Below are 23,397 nucleotides of genomic sequence, written 5' to 3' on the forward strand. Positions count from 1 at the left end.
TCTGTGGCTCTTAGGATTTAAAAAAAAAGAAAGAAAAAAGAAACATCTTGACATGACAAAGAAGAGTACAGTATATGGTTACTATTGGTGTTTTAAAATTTATTTACATCATATAACCCCTTACTCTTGTAGTGCTAACCACAATTAGTCATTAATTAATTAATTAAATGTGTTACTGGTGTTTGAACTGAAGGCCTCCCATTTTTCACAGGCACTCTACCATTTGAACTGTGTCCTCAGCCCTTTCTTTTCTTCCTTTAGCTATATCAGGCATGATATTGATTTTTTAAATCTCTTGCCCATATTGGGCAGCAGTGTAATCCTTCTACTTGTGTTTCCAATTTAGCTGTAATCCTCCCAATCTCTGCTTTCTGGGTAGCTGGGGTATGAGCCACTGTACCTGGCTCTCCTTATACCATTGCAGTCACAGCTACAATCCTGACTTGTTGCTGGTTGTTTGGAGATAAGCCTTACAGACTTGCGTGCCCAGGTTGGCCTTGAAGTGTGATCCTCAAATCTCACCCTCCTATGTAGCTAGGATTACAGGCATGAGCCACTAGTGCTTGGCTAAATTACTACTTTTTTTTTTTTTTTTTTTTTTTTTGTCGGTCGTGGGGCTTGAACTCTGGGCCTGGGCGCTGTCCCTCAGCTCTTCAGCTCAAGGCGAGCACTCTACCACTTGAGCTACAGCGCCACTTCCGGTTTTCTGGTGGTTTATTGGAGATAGGAGTCTCACGGTCTCTCCTGCCCGGGCTGGCTTTGAACCGCGATCCTCAGATCTCAGCCTCCTGAGTAGCTAGGATTACAGGCGTGAGCCACCAGCGCCCGGCTTAAATTACTACTTTTTAAGAATGATTTCACAGTCTTAAAAAATCAAGATTAGAAGTTAGAGATTCTCATCTCCCAGTCAAGTACAGTGTATTTACTTATTTAATGAATCATGGCCTGATGAATCATTAAACATGGTTGTATACAGCTCTTTGCAACTCTATGGACTAACATAGGAGCTTTCTTTAACTTTCAATTAAGAAACACAAGAAAAGATGGGACAGTCTTATCCCAGATAGCTCTACAGAAAAAAAAAAAGATTACTAGGTAATGTCTTCAAAACACATGGGAGAATGCACACCAAATGGTAAGGGCTAGCTGGCACTGGCGGTTGGCTGAGGACTAGAGATCTTTGAGTATTGTTTATAACAATGAGAATATAGTCATGTTTCTTAATTATATATATATATATATATATATATATATATATATGATGTGGAATTATGTCAAACCCACTCAGGAACAGCATATGCCAATGTTCTCAAAGAAGTACAAGTAGGGATTTCTCTTTGTCTTTTTTTACCTTTTAGGTCACACAGTACTTGCTGGACAAAGCTCTCATCATAGATGAAGATACACTCTATGAACTGTCACTAAAAATTGAACCTCGGCTCCCTGCTTGAACATCTGGCCTTGCCCCTGAGACCATAGCATTTTCTTGGGAAGCAGGACAGACAGAATTGTGCATGCCCTGTCTAACAGGCACAGCGAGGATTGGGGAAGGTGAAGCCCATCTTCCTCCTCCACTGTAGATGGAACTGGACTTCAATTCTGTCTCCAGCCAGAGTCAAACCCAGCTGTGTGGGTCGAAGGCAGATGTTTCAGCCTTGGGTGGGAAGGTGCAGAGACCAATGCTTAGTATATTTTTCCTAAGGGAAGGTAAGATGGCAAATGCTGGTAACCATTTCAGTGAAGCGGGTGTGAAGGTAAATCTCTCTCTGTCCCCTGTTCTGTTAGAACTCAGGGACAAAGACCCACAAATCGATTTGTGATGTTTCACTGGCATCTACTGGCTGGGCCACACCTGCCCTATCTTCCGCTGGGATGTAACTGTTTCCTCTATACTTCCTTTCATCCCAAGCTTCACAAAAAGCAGAAGCTTCCTCGAGAAGGCCAATACATAAGCAATTTCAGTCTGCGGCATGTGCATGGTTCCAAATGCATCATAAATATTCAGACTTTAGGAAACAGGAAAGGAAATCATAGAAGACAAATGGATTTGTTGGTAACATTTACTTAATTAACAACAATAAGCTGTATCCCAGAAGCCATTGTAGGGTGGCAATGGAGGCTCCTTCCCGAGACTGGTGGTCCCAGGAAGCCAGCCCCTGGAAGAGGCAATGACAGAGTTTTCAGAAGGGTGCATGACACCTCACCGACAAAACTGTGCAAGATAGAAGGCCAAACGCACTATGGGGCGTGACGGGTGTCCTTGCTAAGTAAAGCTATATACCTGAAATCATCTTTGCACTTTGTTTTCTTTTCTCCTATAGGAATCTTTTTGACATACACAAACCATTTTTAAAGGCTTACTATGAACATGGATTGTGGGGTTTTTTGAAACTGTTGTGTGGCATTTTCCTTGGAAAACCCATACTTCCATGTGCTATGGGTAGACAATCTTCCGCAGCCATCTCTTTAAGAACTATTTGAGTGAGAACAATGGAAGTTAGTGGGAAATGGGACCAACCACCCAATAGTTCTTGTAGCAGAAAACCAAATGCAGGAATGTGTCCTACTTCCCAAGGTTGGGGAAATGATCATTTTCTCCAAGATTGTCAGGCATAGAAGAAATAGGGCTCTCCCATTGTTTACCTCCCTCCTCTCTTCTCAGGGAGACAGCTGCTTTAAGGGAAGGAAGAGATGACAATTTGGAATCATTATTACCTGAGCCTATTGCACCTGACATTGTCTCTTAAGAGGCATGAAGCTTGCTGTTGATGACAATGAAAAATGGACCTGTCTGGCTGCTTTCTCCCTTCTTTGCACTTTTAGTTTGTGGTAGAGCTCTCAGCTGATTAATACATTTGGCTTGCTTGCTCTTCAGTGGAGAGCTAGCATGGATAATGTACCATAGAACTAGAGAGGGCACACTTGTCTGCACAGTGAGGTTCATCTCTGTATATAACTACATAGTGAAATATTAACTAAGTAAAAGATATTTATAATATCTAAGGACCAAAATATTTTCCATAGTTCATATTAGCCAACAGTGTAGCACTAAGCCCAAGGGAGGGAGGTTACTTATGGATGCTTTATTTTTCTTCCTTTGCTTAAAAAAGTTGCTTGTTTGCCTTCTTTAGTTTCTAATAAGAGGTTGATGTATCTTGACGCATGCTAAGAAGCATGGGCTGTTGGAGTTTAACAGTGTCTGCTTTGTAACATATTTTTTTCAGTGTTGAGAAACTGAGAGTTTGAAATAGTGTCCATTGCACGGAACACCTCAAGACCTTGCAGAAGATATGTAAAATAAAGGTTCGCTTTGGGGGCTCACAACTGCAGTCTAGGAAGGTGACCTAAAATCAGGACCAATTCATGAGCGGACCACACACACACTAGTTCCAGCAAAACCAGTGTATAAAATGTGGATGATTTCTCTGCTGCTTTGGAGTCCCAACATCCTCCAAAAGGGATGGCTCTGTGTGCACTTTGTTTGGAAGAATGGACTCTTTATTTCTCTGACCCACATGCTCCAAAGGCATGGCTGAAACTAAGAAACAGAGGAATTTCAAATGCCCCTCCACCTCAGGAATGTAGTTTTTCTTCGTGGAGTCAGTCTCAACCTATTTCCTATGGAATGTTGGAAGCGCCACCATGTGGTAGGCTATGAGCACTGCAAATTGCTATCCTGATTTTAATATTTTATTCCTAAATGTCCCTCCAACTTCCTAGAGTTGAAGACAAAGGACTCCACCTTTGGAGTTACCCTCTGATTGCTACACCATTTGTGGGCTAGCAGAGGTAGGAATGCGCATCTAAAAAGGCAGAGGGGAGAAAGGAAGGAAGGAAGGAAAGAAGGAAGGAAGGAAGGAAGGAAGGAAGGAAGGAAGGAAGGAAGGAAGGAAGGAAGGAAGGAAGGAAAGAAGGAAGGAAGGAAGGAAGGAAGGAAGGGGAGAGGGAGGGAGGAAAAGTCATATCTGGACACATTTAAAATCCCCCAGAGAAATTTTTGTGGTGTATCTTCTGATTTATAAAGTCCTATCTACTTCTTTCAAACTTTGAATTTTGGCAAATGATGTGTGCCCTCCCAGCTCTATCTGTTTGAATTCTATTATTATAGGAGACCCATTTCTAAGAGTAGACAGGAAGCCAACTTTTAGCAGCCAAGTAGTGAATATATATACTTTGAAATTAACCCTGAAAAATCAAAAGTAAAACCCAATTTTATGCTTTGAAATGAATACTCATATTTTGTACTTTCACTGGAATTGAAGCTTTTAGGGTATGCCAATGGTTATTAACTAAGACATCGAATTTTGCTACAGGGACAAATCTCTTACCTAACCCAACCTACTACTTGACAGATTTAGGCATGCAGTGGAATGTTGTCATTCTTCTTTAATGTTTCTCTGAGGGAATTTAAACAGGGAATTTTAAACTGCTAGTGCAATATTTTGAAGTTCTGACACAACACCCCCATGGCATTATGTTAAATTTCAATGTACCCTAAAGTACTACAAACAAATGAAGCTCATGAACACTGGACAACTTAAAGGAGAAAAATTCACCATGTTCCCATTTGGAATGTGTAAGGATGGGCCTGCTCTCCTTTTCTTCTCTTCATATTTTTATTTGAGTGACTAGGAATCTTTAACTAGAAGAGAATAATGTAATAAAGAAAATATTCCTAATAAAATTAACTTTATTTTTCTTTACAGTGCTGGGGATCAAACCCAGGGCCTGGTGAATGCTGGGCAAGTACTCTACCAATGAGTGACATTGAGCCTCCCAGTAAAGTTAACTTTCATTTAAATATAGAGGATTTTACTTAGCTGCTCTTTTCAAAGTTTGATTTTATTTTCCCTGAAAAACAATTTCTCCCTTCATCTTAAAGTGTAATGTGTTTTTTAAATCCAACATGCAAAATCTATCATTTTGATTACTATTGAAGTGACATAAATGATAATATCCTATTTATGCTCATGTTAATCTTCACAGCTAGAAGGAATTAAGGAACGAGATTCATTTTCATTTCTGTAAGAAATACGACTGCAAGCTTAAATAATGACTTGATTACAAACACCACTATATGACTGCTAATAAGACTTGATCAATGAAATCTAATCAGTGTTATTTCTCAGTGGTGACTTCTTTTTATTTATTTCATTTTGTTTTTTTGTGGGGGTTTTTGTTTATTATCTTTAAGTAGTTGTACAAAAGGATATCAGTTCAGCATGTAAGTTTATTAGTATAATACATTTTGATTAATGTCACCCATTTCATCATTTTCCTCCACATCTCCTAATCCTACCCATCTCCTCAATTTTAAAATTAAGGCAGGACAGTCTAAAAGTGGGAAACCATCTTGTTGCAGTTATGAACACATGAATGATTCAGAAGCATTCTCATCTCATCTGTCACATAGCATGATATTAATATTAGAGCTGGTTGTAGAGATATAATCTGTGAAGGAAAATTATAGTCATCTGTAATATTATTGGATCACTGTCTTTTATACCATCCATTTCAGTTTTCATCAGTAAGCTGATTATATCAAGGCTGGAACAGGAATCTCTGCCCCAAGTCCTAGCTTTGATCAATATGCATCCATCAGTTTCCTCATCTGCAAAATGGGATTAATAGTAATTCCTGTGCTGTCTACCTCACAGGGCTGTTGTGAGGATCAAATGGGTTAGACTGTAAAGTGTAACGTGCTATCCAAATGGGAGGTAACCCCGTTACCATCCTCAGCTCTCCTTTTGTAGAGAAATTAAATGTATTTGTTTACTCTGTGTGTGTGTGTGTGTGTGTGTGTGAGAGAGAGAGAGAGAGAGAGAGAGAGAGAGAGAGAGAGAGAGAGAGAGAGAGAGAGAGAGAGAAATGTGTGTTACTTTGAGAAGTATATTGTTTGTATCTGGTGACTTTGCAAATTTGCTGACAGCTGTAATACTGATAAAGAGGTTTTCGCTGTGGCCTAACACTTACCGAGTGAGGTGTAGGTTATGCCTATATGCAAATTAAACTTCGCCTTTCTTGAATACTTGGAAATCTCACTTCCTTTTATTTAGCAATTTCCCCATCTTTCTACATCATCTTCCTTCTTAACACTGAGCTCCCTCCATTATGCGTATATTTCTGAAGTTGAAGTGAAAAACAGCTTAGAAGCAGCCCAAGTTCCAGGCACTAAAATATCAGGAAAATAACTAGAGGAGGGGCCATCGAAGATAGAACATCCCCTGGCTACCACCAGGCATCGAGAGCCCACTACTGCCTGGAACAACTCAGCTGATCCCATGGCAGTGCCACACTCTGAGCCAGATGAGAAGACAAGAGAAGTTGCCAACATGGTGAGGCCTGGCATGCCATCACTAGTGTTGACCTTGATGGGCTCCCGTAGATCTCTCGGGTTGTGTCCTCATCTGAGAAATAAGACTCACTTCTATACCCAGAATTACTACAGAGGTCACATGGAATAATATATACACAAACCCTTTATCTCTTGCCAACTAGAAGGTGATATCCTAACACTGAGAGCTGAAGGACACGGGACACACAAGAATAAACTGAGGAGCCCCCTTACCCTCTTCACTTCTGTTACCAGTTACCATGAGCAACCAAGGCTGCTTGGCCACCTTGCAGAGCATTGACCTTCAATCTGGTTCAATCTGGGCCCTGATCTAGCCATGCTTCAGTGGGATGCAGGAATAGAAGGACAGCAGATTTTCTTTAAATCAAGTGATATATCCCTATTGGCAAAAGTCAACCACCTGGCCACACAGATGTGAGGTTGAAGGATGTGGACAACAATGAGAAATGAAAGGCACACACAGGAATGGTAACTGAAGAAGTTTTAGAAATCTAAAAAGTAGAGCCAAGGGCTTATGGCTCACACCTGTAATCCTAGCTACTCAAGAGGTTGAGATCTGAAGATCATGGTTTAAAGCCATCCCAGGCAGGAAAGTCCATGAGACTCTTCAATTAATCACCAGGGTTAAACCTGAAGTGGAGCTGTGGCTCAAAGTGGTAGAGCAAAAAAGCTCAGGAACAGCGCCCAGGCCCTGAGTTCAAGCCCCATGGTTGATAATGATTTTTTTTTAAAGGAGAAATCTGAAAAGTCTGCTGTAAGTATGTTGTAGAGGTTTTCAATCCCCATCACAGCTACTTTATACCAAGCTTGAGAATGACAGCACACTCTTTTCTCAAAAACACTGCAGCTTTTGACTCAAGGGAGAAATTTACACTGCAAAACACAAGCTGTGGAGGTAAGGGGTGTGGACATATTCCTAAGTGCTCATATTAGGAATTAAGGGGAAGAAATTAAGAGGGATTTTTATTTTACCTGCCATTCTTTAAAAAAATACTCTCCTAAAGACTCAAAATTTTCTAAGAGGCACACACACACACACCACCACCACCACCACCACCCCAACAGTAGAGTCCAATGTCTTGAACAACCAACTCTTCTGCTTCCTCTAGGCTGTGCAGACAGAGCAGGGTCCCAGAAGCTGAGGACTGTGGTTTCTGATGACAGAACACACAAACAAGAGCCCTTGAGTATCATGAAGTCAGTTTGTCCCCAATCTGTGATTCTTTTAATGAAAATTATGATTTCCAGGCTTAAAAAAGAGCCTCGAAGATATCTGAGCATATCACATGTCACCTTCAGTGTGAGCTATGTCACTACAGAGAGTGAGACAAACACTAACTGAGGTATAAGCACACACACACAGAGAAGTGTCTGGATCTTAAGTACATGGCTTCTAACCCCACTTAAACAAGAACCTTTCAGTGTCCAGAGCATCTCCTTGTGTTCTCTGTTTCATGAAGGTATTTTGGGGATGGGTTATGTTTAAAAGAACTAGGAACTCTGACGGAAAACCACACTAGGTAAAAATGTCATTCCTGGGCCTTTACCTCCTGCTCCATCAGCCCCTCTGAGCCTGGCAAGGCCCTAAGAAAGGAGAAAGGAGTCAGGTGATGATGCTCAACGTGTCATAGGAGCGGGTATATGACTGTCACCAGAGCCTAGGCATGCTCTCTTGAAACATCAGGGCTGCTGTCCAAAATCCTGAAGGGTCATTGCTATTTACAGGCAACCTTTCCGGTCCCCAGAGGGCTATTTTTAAGCAGGGATATGGCCTGCTGAGATTTCTGGGTAGTAAATTTAAGCTGGTATACATACACCAACTTCTGATGGCTTGATCTTGAACAGGAATATTATTAACATTTTTCCTAAATCCAGGACCCAAACAATAAGTTAGACGAAGGCCTCTCCAGCCCTGAGATCAGGACCTGCTGGACGGAGGCAGCATGTAGATTTTGAGGGGTTCATGCTTCAGGGGCCCCAAGGTTGTTAAACCTAAGAGAGAGAGAAATCTCCTAACTGGTTGAAATGTTTCCTGCTGGCCTTTGCACTCTGAAGCTCAGTCCCACAGACCTGCACAGCATTCCAGGAAGGCTTCAGGTTCATGAGCCCTTGGAGAGCAAGCCTGCAGCACTGGGCTGGAAGGGCGGGGCTTTTCTTTTCTTTTCTTTTTCCTTTTTCTTCAAGGAGTACTGAAAAGTTTCATGGAAAGAACAGGTGCTAGAAAGGGGCCAGGGCCTAGTGGCTGAGGAGTCAGTGGCTGGCCTTCAAGGGCACAGCTGGAGGAGCTAGTGTCCTGAAGTCTGGGATGGGATTGGCTAGGAGGAGCTAGCGTCCTGAAGTCTGGGATGGGATTGGCTAGGATGCCCCTCGGGCCCCTCCCATGCCAGAGCCACTTCAGGCCTTGTCCTGCCAGCTCCCATTACACTTCTTGGCTGTGTGCGCAGCAGGACGTGGCAGACTCCTCCAGCTTCAAGGTCAGTGAGACTGTGAAACTGCTTTATTGCCCTGGTGGGCAGGGGCTTGGTGGGGTAGACCCAGGACTGTGGGCCCATCCTCTATAGAACAATTACTGTGGGCACTCACCTGTGTGTACAGAGAGAGGAAAGTGCTAAAGTTAGCACAGTTCTTCCCTTGGCTGAAAACTCCTCTTCCCTGGCAGTACGAGGTGCCAGAATCATGGCAGCACCCAGTCCCAGTACCTTCCCACAGGGAGTCTGGAATATGTGTTGAAAAAAAAATTTGTGTGTGGAATTTTGACACTAAACTTGGCACAACTTGAAACCTCACATTTCTTTCCCTTGTCGTTTTCAGAGATCGATCACTTATTTCTGAGAATGCTTTCTCTTTAGGAGAGGCACAAATCAATGACCTGAGATGAATCAACTAGAAAGTTTATTCTTTTCTTGAGGGTCTTAAAAAGAACTAACTACTTATAAATCAAATCCAAATTAAACTGGCCAATATTATTCCTAGAGATTCACTTTTAAATCATTAATGCAATGAACAAGCGGGGCTGGGTTTTGTTTTGAAGCTTCAGACTTGGGCAGAGATGTGTTCTTTGCTTCCTTGCTTGTCTGCCCTCAGGGTTATTTTGGCCCTGCTCTGGCCCTGTGAGTGGATGGCATCTGTGCCTTCAGGGGCTCTGCTGTGCATGTATGGAAAGCCTATTTGCCAAAACCCTCCTGTCTCCTCCAGGCTGCTCTTTAGACCTCCCACAAAGCCTTGTGGGGCCCTTTGGCCCTTTGGCCCCCACAGTGTCAGCTGGAGTCTGTGACGAGGCAGTATGTTCCCTCATGAGAAGGCAGAAGAGCATGCTCGCTCTGTCTGCTGCTCTCACATTTTATCTTCTGCCCCTGTATCCTTGGTCAGCTTTGCTCTTTCATGGGGAGTACAGCCACCAGAGGTGGGAGGAGGGCTCTCAGAGAGCATGTGGACATCGTTAGGCTGCTGGGATCCTTCATTTCTCCCCTGTTTGGGCAGATGCCTTTGCAAAGACCCCAGACCACGTGAGGGTGATTTAGTTGTGGACTAAGGCATAAGAGTTCGTGCACCCTCTGGACGATGCAGGCTTTGTGGACAAATCACACACTCAAACATGAGCTATATGCCAGGGAAGTTTTCCTGAAAGGGTAGCTAAAGAATTTCCAGGAAAACCACAGTTTGAGAGTGTATAGAATGAAATTGTCTTTGGCTTTTGGGAGCAGGAGTGGGGCTAAACTGGAGATCACATTACCCCTAGACTGGAGGGCTTGGGTCCCTACCTCTACCATAGTCTAAAGAGAGAACCATCTGAGTTTCCTGAGGGAATATGGACAGCCTGTGTCCAGGACGCTGGAATTTCCTGCCTATTTTGCCAGGAACCCCATAGGGAAGCAGTCCTGAAGGTGAATGTTGAAGGTCATATTCCCTTGTATAAGAACCTTTGAGTTAGCTTCTCTTGAGCAGAGAAAATGGGAGTGCCACTCCGTCAGAGTGGCTCAAAGGGTAGGTGCCACTTAACCACCTGTTCACTTGAAAACATTTGTTTTTGAAAGATAGGTTTGGAATCCCCCAACAATAAATCCTCAAAGAAACAACCGCCCAATTAATTAGTGGGCTAAAGACTTAAAGAGAGATTTCTCTGAAGGGGAAATAAGAATGGCCAATAGACACATAAAGAAATGCTCAACTTCTCTAGCCATAAAAGAAATGCAAATCAAAACAGCATTGAGATTCCACCTTACCCCAGTTTAGAATGGCTATAATCAAGAAATTTAATAACAACAGATGCTGGAGGGGATGTGGCCAAAAGGGAACCCTACTGCATTGTTGGTGGGAGTATAAATTTGTTCAACCACTTTGGAAAGCAGTATGGAGGTTCCTCAAAAGATTACACATAGAGCTCCCCTATGACCTACCAGCAGTCCCACTTTTGGGCATTTACCCAAATGATCACAAGCAAGGCCATACTAAAGCTACCAGTACAACACACTCTCTCTCTCTCTCTCTCTCTCTCTCTCTCTCTCTCTCTCTCTCTCTCTCTATATATATATATATATATATATATATATATATATATATATATGAAATGTAAAGACTTGGAAAAAATCATGTTAAGTGAAGTAAGCCAGGCCCAAAGAAACATAGGTCCGATGGTTTCTCTTATCTGCTATAACTAGTATATGTCTAGGACAAGCAGAAAAGGTCAAAAGCTATGTACACATGACCATATAAGATGATGTTAAGTGAAATGAACAAGAGAGGGACACAAGAGGTTTTATCTTTCTTGCTGTTGTTTTTAATGTACATATAATGTGCCGTGTGATTTGTTTTGTTTCTTTTGTATGTTTTTCCCTTATGGTATAACCCCTATTTTCACTGTATTTGATTCTGGTGCCCTGCATCATGTATATACATTTTTCTAATTTGGGAAGGAGAAGGGAAATAACAAAATGCTGAACTAAGGATATAGGTTAAGCCATTGTAACAATGAGACATACAGTACACTATGTTGAAAATGAACCTTACAGCTTGGGGGGAAATGGGGGGGGGAGCGAGAAGTTGGAAAGGTGGGGAGGGAAGAGATAGTAGGGGAAAGCAAAGGAGGGGGTAACAATGTTCAATAGGAAGTGCACTCGTTACCTTACTCATGTAACTGTAACCCCTTTGTACAATATCTTTACAATAAAAATACATATTAAAAAAATAAGTTTGGTAATAGTTTCATGTCATCATCTCAACAGGGTATAGGAAAGGTCTCTGCCTTATAGCGAAAGACTCTAAACATCTGCTGCCCATGACTTTCTAGTTGCTGAATCCTGTCGAGGAGGGCAAAGGTGTCTCTTGAGGTTGACAGATTGCATTGGTTGGGAGGTAACTTGGACCTTTTGCTGTCTTACAGCTAGGAGAAGGCAATTATTTTCTGCAGGCCTACCAGACTGGGAACATGAGAATTTGCTTAGAATGTCCTGTGGAGCTGAGCCAGTCCCAAGGACATCCTCTGCTTTGGGGTGACTCTCTGACTGAAAGCTGACACATAGTTCCCCTCAAATCCCTCTCCTCCATCTGTCCTCTGGCTCCACGGAGCTCAGCCACATGGATGCCATGAACCGCAGGATCAGAAATAACTCTGAGTCAGCAGAAAGGCACACACAGTGTCCCCATCCCGGTATTCAGAATGACTAGGAGGCCCAGCGTTGGGGCAGGGACAGAACCCAGCTCTCCCACATTCCAGGATGTCACAGAACCAGAGAAAATGCTTAAACTAGGACTCAGGCTCTCAGCATACCTGCTTGGGCTAGGGAAATGTAAAACTCTTTTGGTATGCTGCCTGAGCAGCTCGATGTGACTTGTCCTATTTTGGCCTATTTTGTCCTATTTTGCCTATTTTGGCTCAGTAAGGCTTGACTTTCACTCTTCCTGGCTTAGAGCCCAGGAATTCTGCCCAGTTTTATCCCAGAGACCGTTAAAAATGCTTTTCAAATGGGGTTATGAGAGCTATCACAAGGTAGGGAAACCGAGGCAAACAGCTTCTCTAGTGTTAAAGCTGACAAAAAACAAAAAACTTCCTCCCAACCCTTCAAATCCCTGCTTCCACTTGAAGGGGAGAGAGGAGGAGAGGAGAGAGAAAGCAGGTCCATGCACCGCACTCAGAGGAAGGCTGGCTGACACAGCATCCCAGCATAGTTTGGAAGGTACACTAGGTGCCTAGTGCCAGAGAGAAGCAAGCAGAGATAGCTTGGGTATCCTGGCCACTGCAGCAGATGTCTGAGAGGGGGAAGAGAACAGGCTTATAATGTCCTGGGACTCTGAGTGGAGTCACATGCTCTGCGGTGACAATCCTGTGCAACGCATTTCCCTGCTCTTGGAGTGACCTGTGGCGTTGCTAGGTCATTGCCCATCAGGAAAGCTCCCTCTACCTGCTGGTCAGTAAGGGCTGCATGTGAGGTGCTGGGGTCCACAAGGAAATCTGGATCTAGGGATAACCACAAACTTAGGTTCAGCCCCTAGCTCCACCTGTGTGTTGGCGCCAAGACCGAGAACACATCACTTGACTTCTCTCAAGTTAAAATAATGCCTGCTTGGTGTGGTTGTTACAAAGTCTGAGGATATTTGTCAAGCCCTTGCTAAGAGCTCAGTCGATTATCTTTTTTTTTTTTTTTTTTTTTTTTTTTAAAGTGGCGGCCGGGCACCAGGGGCCCAAACCTGTAATCCTAGCTACTCAGGAGGCTGAGACCTGAGGATCACTGCTCAAAGCCAGCCAGGGCAGGAAAGTCCATGAGTCTCTCTCTCTCTCTCTCTCTCTCTCTCTTCTCTCTCTCTCTCTCTCTCTCTCTCTCTCTCTCTCTCTCTCTCTCTCTCTCTCTCTCTCTCTCTCTCTCTCTCTCTCTCTTTATTGTGGAAATACCATACAGAGGAGTTACAATTACATGGGCAAGATAATGAGTACATTTCTTATCAATCATTGTTGCCTCCTCCTTAGTTTCCCCTTCCCATCTCTTCCCATCTCCTCCCTCCCAACCACCCCCCCTCCCCCGCCAAAGTAAGGTTCATTTTTCGACATAAGGATTTGTACATCTCATTGTTGCAATGGGTCCACCTGTATCCCTAAGACTCTTATCTCCAATAAACCACTGGAAAACCGGAAGTGGCGCTGTGGCTCAAGCAGTAGAGCGCTTGCCCTGAGCTGAAGAGCCCAGGGACAGAACCCAGGCCCAGTGTTCAAGCCCCACGACTGACCAAAAAAAAAAAAAAAAGTGGCAGGCTTGGAAAGATGAGTTCCAGGTAGAAAGAAATACCCCAGTCAAAGGTCAGAGATGGCAAAAGGGAGACCTAGAAGCCAAAGGCAATGTTGAGAGGAGGTTTAGGCCAAGGGAACCTAAATGAACCTACTTTGTGAACCCTCATGTTGTTTTTCAAAAGATAATGGAAAGACTTGGAAAAAAGTATATTAAGTGAAATAAGCCAGCCCAAAGAAACATAAGTCCCATGGTTTCCCTTGTTTGCAATATCTAGTATATGTCTAGGACAAGCAGAGAAGGTCAAAAGCTATGTACATGTACATATGACCAGATAAGATGATGCTAAGCGAAATGAACCCCAAGATAGGGACACAAGAGGTTTTATCTTTCTTGCTATTGTTTCTGATGTATTTATAATGTACTATGTGATTTTCTTTGTTTCTTTTGTATGTTCTTCCCCCATGGTATAACCCCTATTTTCACTGTATTTGACTCCATTGCCCTGCATCTTGTATATACATTTTTCTCATTTGGGGAGGGGAAGGGTAATAACAAAATGCTTAAACAAGGATACAGGTTGACCCACTGTAACAATGTACACTATGTTGAAAGACACTATGTTGAAAAAGAACTTTACAACTTTGGTGGGAGAGGGAGGAGTTGGGGAGGTGGAGAAGGAAGGGATAGTGGGGGAAAAACAAAAGAGGGGGTAACAATGCTCAATATGAAATGTACTCATTACTCATATAACTGCAACTCCTGTGTACAGTATCTTTACAATAAAAATATATATTAAAATTAAAAAGATAGTAGATCTGAAAGTATGCAATAGGCACTTCAAATAAAATCATGTCCAGGTTAGGAAGGTGGCTCAGTGGTAGAGCACTTGCCTTGCATGCCTGAGGCCCTGGGTTCGATTCCTCAGCACCACATAAGCAAAAACGAAAAAAGCCAGAAGTTGCGCTGTGGCTCAAGTGGTAGAGCGCTAGCCTTGAGCTGAAGAGCTGAGGGACAGCGCCCAGGCCCAGAGTTCAGGCCCCACGACCGGACCCCCCCTAAAAAAAAGTCATGTCCTTAGGAAAGACAAGGTATATAGATAGATGATAGATAGATAGTGATAGATAGATGTTAGATAGATATATAAACAGATAGATTAAGTAAAACACTTTAAATGTTAAAATACAAACTAAATTGAGATGGGGCAGTACTGACTGGGTTCATCAGAGAAGGCTTGGGGACAGTGGAATAATCCCACAGTGTGCCAGCTGTTGGGGGGGGGCGCTCACAGTTACTGAGTGCCTGCTGTGACCTGTGCCTTCCTTCTGGGAGAGTGTTCATCACACGGATTCCAACACAGGCAAGGAGCTGCTGAGGCTCAGGTGGGCAAAACAAGGCTCTCCCAGCCAGCAAGGCTGGCAATTGCCTGAGTCTAGGCAGAGTTTTCAGGATATTCGTTAGACCCTCAGGTGAAAGAAAACTCCTAAGAATTGGGATTCTTTTTTACACTCTCACAGCTGGTTTCATTTCAGCATTTTACTTAAGTGTACTCAAGTGATTCATATGGAATGCCATCAAGAGAAAGTTAATAAGCAGCTTTCTCCAAGTCTATTGCTATGAAGTTACCTTTCTGTGACTTGAATTACTTTTAGTAATTTTTCTCTAAATCCATACATTATTCCATAGTTGGAATGTGCCATACTTAATACACCACCCTTTCCCTTCTGACAGGTGAATTCTTTCCAAAGATTTTGCCACTATGATTTTATTAATAAATATCTCTCAAATATAAATATATAAATATATGTGTGTGTGTGTATACACACACACACACACACACACACACACACACACACACATATATATATATATATATATATATATATATAGGCAGCTTTATTACTGTAGATTTTTTTCAAGTGTGGCACTGTCACAATTTAATTGTGGCTTTCCCACTCCCTCTTTGGAATGGTTACAATGGTTCTCAGAGCAGTCTGGGTGCTCCATTCCCAGCCAGGGTGGGAGACTGGTGCTTACTGCCCATGCCAGTGGCCGCTGCTGTGGTCTGTCAGGGCAGCTCTTATTCTGGCCTCTTGCTTCCCACACTCTCCTCAGCAGTAGTCAGCAGGAGACTTCTAGGACCCAAAGAAGGCTCTACCTTTTCCAAGCTAGCTCATCTTCCCAAGTAGGATCTCTGACTGGGAGCCACCAAGGACATCTTTGTCTTGAAGAAGGCTCCTGCACCCCAGCACTTGGTGCTCTGGGGTAGGCAGCAGGCCTGAGAAGTCCCTGCACATAAGGGAGGCAAGCATAGGAGCTAGCTGTAGTCACACAAGGGTTACAGAGTCTGGAAGCCAGAGCAGAGCTGGCCTGCAGAATGCACATCTGCTGAGCAAGAGTTACTGCGGATCAGAAGGAGTCACTGTCCTGAGGAGAGAGGGGATCTAGAGAAAGCCTCCACATTGGCTGAGGAGACCCAGTAGAATACTATAAGATAGCCTAGCCTTCAAAGTAACCTGATGATGGCAGATTGGAACTTGAATCCAGGCCTCTGGCTCCAGGGCTGGTGTTCATAACCCCACACTCGTGTTATTCATAATCATGAGTGTCCCATCTCTACTGCAAACACCTAAGAAGGACTAAATGACCTCTAATGTCTGTTCTAATTCTCAAGTTCTTAGGACATTTCACTTATTCACCCAAGCAGTTAGTGAAAGCCTATCATCTGTGGGGTCAGTTGGGCTTTAGAGCTAAGAAAAGCTGTGACCTGGTCCTACTGGGCCTTGTCCCTTTGAAATACAGGATTAGTTCCCAGTGCTTGTTCACTTTGATGGTGCTTTTCAGCACATGGGGGCCTGGAGGAAACAAAATGTTTCCTGGAGCAAAGAGGGAAGGACCCCCTCTTTTTTTGGGGGGGGGTGAGGGGAGTTTCTCCTTTAGAAAATTTATCACACTCTTTCTCTAGTCCTTTGAAATATTTGTTAAAAAAACGTTAGATGGGTTATATGTACACATAATCACAGCACTCAGGCGGCTGATAGGAGAATCATGAATTGGCAGCCAGCCTGGACTACATAGCAAGACCTTGTCTCAAACACAATAGCAACAACAAGAACCCCAGTGAACCTGGGCCACTTTAACAAGTCAGAAGTCATCTCTTAGAAACAAGCAGCAAGGCAATTCTGTAATTCCAGTCAGTAGTTTCCACACTCAGTGCAAAAGTAGTCTTAGGTGCCTGGCTCTATTTTGTAGAAGTACCTCCTGTCACAGAGGTGTGAGGACATTTCTTTGTCCTTTGAGAAAGACAATTAGCTGACCCCTAGGACCAGCACAATCACCATGTTAGCTTAGAATGACTTACAATGCTATCCAGTCTTCTTATGTTAGTTTCTTTAAAGAACAAGTATATAACGAATCCTATCTGATTATCTATATAAAAGGACGAACTCTCTTTCTGTCTGCAAAATCTTTTTAGTGGATGGTCTGTGATATGCTCCAGTGGTTTAATACTTATACAATAATAAAACTGTTTAATTTCCTTTCCTCTATTTCATAGAGGAATCTCTAGGGTGACATAAGATGTAAATTATATTTTGCCAACACCCAGCATTTACTTCTCACTAATGCTTCCTTCTCCACCTGCCTTCTCAATCTGAGGAGCCCATTAAATAAATGAAGAGCATGCATATTTACACACTGTGATCTTCCTAAGTAGCCTTTCAGGGCCACCTGTGGGAACTCCTGAGGATGAGTGTAGTGGCTCCCAAGAAGCAGCCTGTCGAGTCCGAACGGTCACCTCAGTTCATGAGTATCTCAGAGACCAGCAACCTGAGCAATGAGACACTGCAAACCAAATCTCTCAGACCTGATTGCTTGCTTTTATTAGTAGGCAAAAGGGATGTATTAGCATGATAAAAATAAAAATAGGACCAGCGGACAGTGGCTCACCCATGTAATCCTAGCTATTCAGGAGGCTGAGATCTGAGGATCTCAGTTCAAAGCCAGGACAAGCAGGAAAGTTTATCAGACTCTTATCTCCAATTAATTACCTGAAAACTGGAACTGGTGCTGTAGCTCAAAGTGGTAGAGTGCTAGCCTTGATCAGAAGTGCTCAGGGACAGCACTCAGGCCCTGAGTTCAAGCCCCACAACGGACCAAAAAAATGAATAAATAAAAATAGATTTTTTTTATTTGCTTCTTCCGTTGAGATGGAGTCTCACAAACATTTTTTGGCTTGGATCTCTGATTCTCCTGATTGGCCTCCTGAATAGTTAGGATGATAGGTATGCTTCACCATATCCAGCTATTGATTGATAAAGGGTTTCAGGAACATTTTGCCTGAGCTGGCCATGAACTATAATTAGCCTCCCTAGTAGTTAGGATTATAGGCATGAGCCATCATGCTTAGCTAATTGGATCTTTATAAAGTTTGGATCCAGAAACCTAGTATATAAAATTTGAATTGACTTGAGTATAATGCCAAGGGAGTAGCAGATTTAAAACATGAAAAATATTCAAACAAAGGGGCCAGTAAAGAGGCCAGTCCAGGTGCAGAGGTGCCAGGGAAAAGGACTTTTCTCCTCTTACAGAATACCTAACAATGTCTAAAATATCTAAAAATGCCCACCTAGAGCTGATGACAGTCAGGTAGAACACTGCTCACCCATACAGCAGTGAGTCACTCCTTTATAGGATAAGTTCTGGGAGCTACAGCATTAGATGATTTGGTCATTGTGGGAACATCACATGGAGAGGAATTGATATGCTGACATGCAGAATAAACCTACATGTCCAGGTCCCTAGCACGACATGGCCTAGTGATACAACTAAGAGACACAGGACACATGACCAGATGTGAGTCTGCTCTCTGTGTATAACAAAGGTACTGTTTCAGACTCAATTGCCTTTTAAAAATAAGTTAAAAGAAGTAAATGCAAAGGCCAGTTGTGTGTTTTTTATTAAATAGTTCATCTTGTACATAATTGTACGTACTATGGTTTTGTATGGCTGCAGTAGATTTGTTTATAACCCCCTCAGCGCAAAACCATGTGCAGTGCCTTTTACTACAGCATGACATAGGCGATGAGAATTTTTCATCTCCATTGTAATTTCAGAGGACTACAATCATCCATGTGGCCCAGTGTTGATTAAAACATCATTATATGGCACCTAAGTGCAATTATATATAGTTAGAGAAACACTGTTCACTGAGAAGCTACTAGGCACAAGGAACTATGGCAGGTAGAATGGTTCCTGGCCTTCAAGAATTCTATTCATCTTAGGCAAAGACAATACAGACAGTGAAAGTTCCTTAAAATGGCATAAGTACATGACAATTAAGTTCAACAACAGATATTTAAAAACATTGCAGCCTAAATGCCAATGAATAAGCAGCCTGGGAGCACTGTGGGAACTCAGAAAGAAAGTGGTCCCCTTGGGGTGAGACATCAGATTATAACCCCATCAGACAGGGAAGATGAGACAGCAAAGTCCAAACTCCAAGGGGAGTAAGGAATGAGAAATGGCAATACTTCTTCCAAAACAAAGTAGTGTGATTTACTACACTAGCACCAAAGTACAAAGAGCCAATCATTATTTTTAAAATGGTGACAGTCAAAACAGTGAAACAGGACACAGGATGACCCATTGCAGCAACGATACCCACAAGGCAGTATATTGGAAATGCACTTTACAACTTCAGGCATGGGGTGGAGAGGAGTGAGGGAGGTAGGGGAAGAGATAGTAGGAGAACAACAAGGGAGGGGTAACACTGCTGGACAGGAAATGTAGTTGTAAACCCTCTCTACAGCATCTTTACAATAAAAATAAAATTTTAAAAATCTGCAAAAAAATAGTGACAGTCTATGAGTGAGTGATACATGCATGAACTATATGTGATTTTATGAAATTCCCAGTGCAGTCTTGTTCAGTTGGTATTTGTCTCTTTCTCCCAAGATAGAATGTAGGGACTGTCTCGTATCAACTGTTTGTCTTGTTTCACACTCTGTATAGAGTGAGGAGGAGCTAGGGGTGATGTGTGAAACTTCTTTTAGTGGTGATACACTTTCCCGCAAATTCTCCCATAGCAGAGGGCTGCAGGCCACGCTCACAAACAAAAGTCACAACCAAGGGAAGATGAAGTTACTTTTGGGAATGTATCGTGGCTCATGGAAACCACATGAAAATGTCATATTGGATTGTCAGCCTCACATCATTGACATCACTTGTTGCTCCTATCAAATACCGAGATAGCCCAATGTGTGTGCTTCCATGATCTTGGGGTGAATGAACGTCATCCACATGAGCCTACTTTGGTTTAAGCAGGTCCAGTCTGAAAATGCTGAAAGTCAGCCTTGGGTAAGAAAGAATAGAACCAAGCACAGATATAACCTGCCCAGGATTTCTAGAAAGAACTCTCAGTCTACCTTAAAATCACACTGGAGCCCCCAACTATGAGTACTGCATGCCCCTGTCACATAAAGCATTTCTATTATAGACTATGCTCCAAAGAGCATAAGAGAATAAGATCAGTATACTGTAGTGGGTTCTCAAAGGATACCACTACAGAGACACAGATGTGTGTGCTGCAAGATGCAAGTGAGATGCTCCTTTGTTTCCCACAAACCCCTCTGGCTGCAGGAGTGAAGGCTCTGGATGCTGAAGATTTCATTCTGGGAGATGTACTAGGGCTTATATGGCTCCTCCTATAATCTCTGAATGGAAAGTTCAATAAGTTATGATAATGTATAGGCCAAGGAAGAAATTGGAAAATGTGAAAGGTTTTACATATGAACCTAAGATTGCTTTTTATGCAAAACTTTCTTCCATGAGATACAGTATTTATAAAATAACTATATTTGGAAACTAGATGAAGTCACATACTTTGCACTTTGGTGAGTGCAGACCACCTCATACACTAGCATCTTCCCACTTTTTTTTTAATGTTATCAAATAACAAAATGGAGTGTCTTCTGAGCAGAAAGTTCAACCACGAACACTAACACTACTTCTGTAACATCTGAAGCCTGCCATGTTACAGGGGCATGTAGAAGTCAAAACAATATTCTGCCGGCATAGCTTTTAGAGGTTGACATTAATCAAAATTCCTTGTGTTCATAAACTGACATGTTGAAGTTCCTTTGTACAACTTAAGATAATTTTTAAAAAATTAAAAAAACTTACTTTAACATGCAATAAAGATTTCATTAAATCATGAGAAAAAAAGTGATTTCATTCCAACTTGGCTCTAAATTTCAGGAGAGCACAGAGCTGCCCTTCCCAGATCAAAGATTCAGTGAGACTTTTGTTACAGTTTCACACCCAAGTATATCAGCTTAATAGTGAAACTTGATGTCTGTGTATCTTGGCAAAAGAGAACCATAGAAGGAAGAAGAATTTGTTAATGCACTGAAGCTTGGATCCCGGGTCAACTCTCTAGAAGGGGTACTTAAGAATTTCAGTTGCAGATTTGCTCTGCTTCCTACAATCAAGATCTCTCTATGATTAGAGCCCAAAACAATATACCATTGTTTAGACATGAGTGCAGTGTTAGAATTGTTACTAAGATAAAATTGAGGCTGAGGCTGAGGTAAGTGATAGAGGACTTGTGTAGCATACAAAAGCTCCTGAATTTGATCTCTAGCACTACAAAATAAAAGTAAGTTAATATTATTTCCAGAAATTAAATTATGCTTAGGAGACATTTCAAGGCTTAGTGTTTTGAGCCAGGCACCATTCACATAGAAACCTCACAGGTAGGAAGTCCTTGAAGACCAGCTGTTACTGGGCTGTACATGGAGACCATTCCCTCCCTACACTTCTGACACTGCTTCTTATGATTTATCTTTCAAACAGATTTTGACGTGATCACACATAATTAGACAACTGAAAAGAAAGAAACATAAGATCAAGATATTTGGGTCAACTTCAAAAATGAATACACTTATTCACTTAGGAAATGGCAATGTTCTAGCTTAACTTTAGGCTTCTCCTGTCTATGAAACATTTGGACAACACTTACTTTTTCTGAGCCAGAAAAGACAACTCAAGAGATTGTGTGTGTTAGAGCTGCCTGCTGCACACAGGGTCAGGGAGCATTAGTGCAGCTCTTTGACCTGCTCTTGCCTTTTCTTGAAGGACATTGACTGACAACATCCTGAAATCTAGTAGGAGCATATATGAGGAGATTAGCATTAGGCCATTATACGTCCCTAGGACAACTTCAAGAAAATTTGGTATATATACACAATGGAATTCTATGCTTCCATCAGAAAGAATGACATTGCTCCATTTGTTAGGAAATGGAAAGACTTGGAAAAAATTATATTAAGCCAAGTAAGCCAATCTCAAAGAAACATAGGTCCCATGGTTTCCCTTATTTGCAATAACTAGTATATGTCTGAGACAAGCAGATACGGTCAGATAAGTTGATGATAGGCAAAATGAACCCCAAGATAAGGATTCAAATGTTTTTTTCTTTCTTGCAATTGTTTCTAACATATTTATAAGATGATTTCTTTGTTGCTTTGTATGTCCCTCCCCCACGGTATAACCCCTGTTTTCACGGTGTTAGGTTTTTAAAAAGAGGTGACCGAGTAAGAACTGAAACTGCACCACGCACGTGGTATTCAGGTAAGGGGTTTATTCAGTAGACCTGCTGGAACCAGGCAAGGTTGGCACTCCACGCGGCTGGCAAAAGAAAAAAAGAGGGCGGTCTGGCGGCGGTTTAGGCCTTATATAGGGTAGGGGGCGGGGAAGGGTGTGTCCAGGTAAAGGGAAGTGGGATCAGGTGGGAGAAAGGTGTGGCCACATCAGGTTAGGATGTGACCTCAGCAGATGCGGACGTGACCTCTTCCAGGTATCCCAGTTGCCTAGGTAACGCAGGTACTGGGCGAGGTCTGTTCGTCGTCCAGGAATGGACCTTACACACGGTATTTGATGTTGGTATAATTTGTGGAGGGGAAGGGAAAAACAAATTGTTTAAATAGGGATACAGGTGGACCCATTGCAACAATGAGATGTACAAGACGTTATGTCGAAAAACGAACTTTACAACTTTGGCGAGTGGGGGGTGGTGGTGGGGGAAGATGGTAAGGGGAAACAAAGGAGGAGGCAACAATGCTTGATAAGAAATGTACTTATTATCTTGCTCATGTAATTGTAACCCCTCTGTACGGTATTTTCACAATTAAAAAATGTAAAAAAAAAAAAGAATGACCAATTTATCTTTACGGTTTAGCAATCCATGCTGTCTTTAGTATTGAAATTTTTTCATAAACATTAACATAGGAGAAAAGCTGTCTGAGTATCTAATTTCCTAGTAACGTTGAAAAACAACTTCTTAGATATGTGCATGGTCTTTGATGCTTTTAGTTGAGACATTTTAGTTTAATAGAGATGTCTAGTAGGGATGCTGGGAACAATAAACCTAAAGGTTGATTTTTTTTCCAAAATAAAATCAAGGGACAAAGTAGACCTTAAAAAGATAATTTTTATTTATTTATTTATTTTTGGTCACGGGGCTTGAACTCTGGGCCTGGGCGCTATCCCTCAGTGATTCAGATCAAGGCTAGCGCTCTACCATTTGAGCCACAGTGTCACTTCCAGTTTTCTGAATATTTATTGGAGATAAGAGTCTCACAGACTTTCCTGTCCAGGCTGGCTTTGAACCTCAGATCTCAGCCTCCTGAGTAGCTAGGATTATAGGCAGGAGCCACTTAAGCAGATGCCCAGCTTAAAAACATACTCTTAGACTTGTGTGTATAGCACTCCTTGTGATGGCTCATGCTCATCTTAAGCACAGTTTATCATTCCATGGATGGTTCA

General features: G+C 42.3%; 2 protein-coding genes across 3 annotated transcripts in view; both read left to right on the top strand.

Annotated features, from left to right (window-relative positions):
- LOC138807212 (ras-specific guanine nucleotide-releasing factor 2) overlaps positions 1 to 7,928 on the top strand; it is a 216,923-nt gene extending 208,995 nt beyond the window's left edge. For both annotated transcript variants that reach the window (XM_069992805.1, XM_069992806.1), the window contains exon 27: positions 1,359 to 7,928. In XM_069992805.1, the coding sequence (XP_069848906.1) occupies positions 1,359 to 1,451 (93 nt within the window). In that variant the 3' untranslated portion in view covers positions 1,452 to 7,928. The remainder of the gene's footprint in view (positions 1 to 1,358) is intronic.
- Positions 7,929 to 8,760: 832 nt separating this feature from the next.
- LOC138807213 (creatine kinase S-type, mitochondrial) overlaps positions 8,761 to 23,397 on the top strand; it is a 28,991-nt gene continuing 14,354 nt past the window's right edge. The window contains exon 1 of the mRNA XM_069992807.1: positions 8,761 to 8,829. The gene's annotated coding sequence lies outside the window, so the exon portion shown is untranslated. The remainder of the gene's footprint in view (positions 8,830 to 23,397) is intronic.

This window comes from Dipodomys merriami, unplaced genomic scaffold, assembly GCF_024711535.1.
Source record: "Dipodomys merriami isolate MVZ:Mamm:240054 unplaced genomic scaffold, mDipMer1.0.p SCAF_416, whole genome shotgun sequence".
Taxonomy (NCBI): Eukaryota; Metazoa; Chordata; class Mammalia; order Rodentia; family Heteromyidae; genus Dipodomys; species Dipodomys merriami.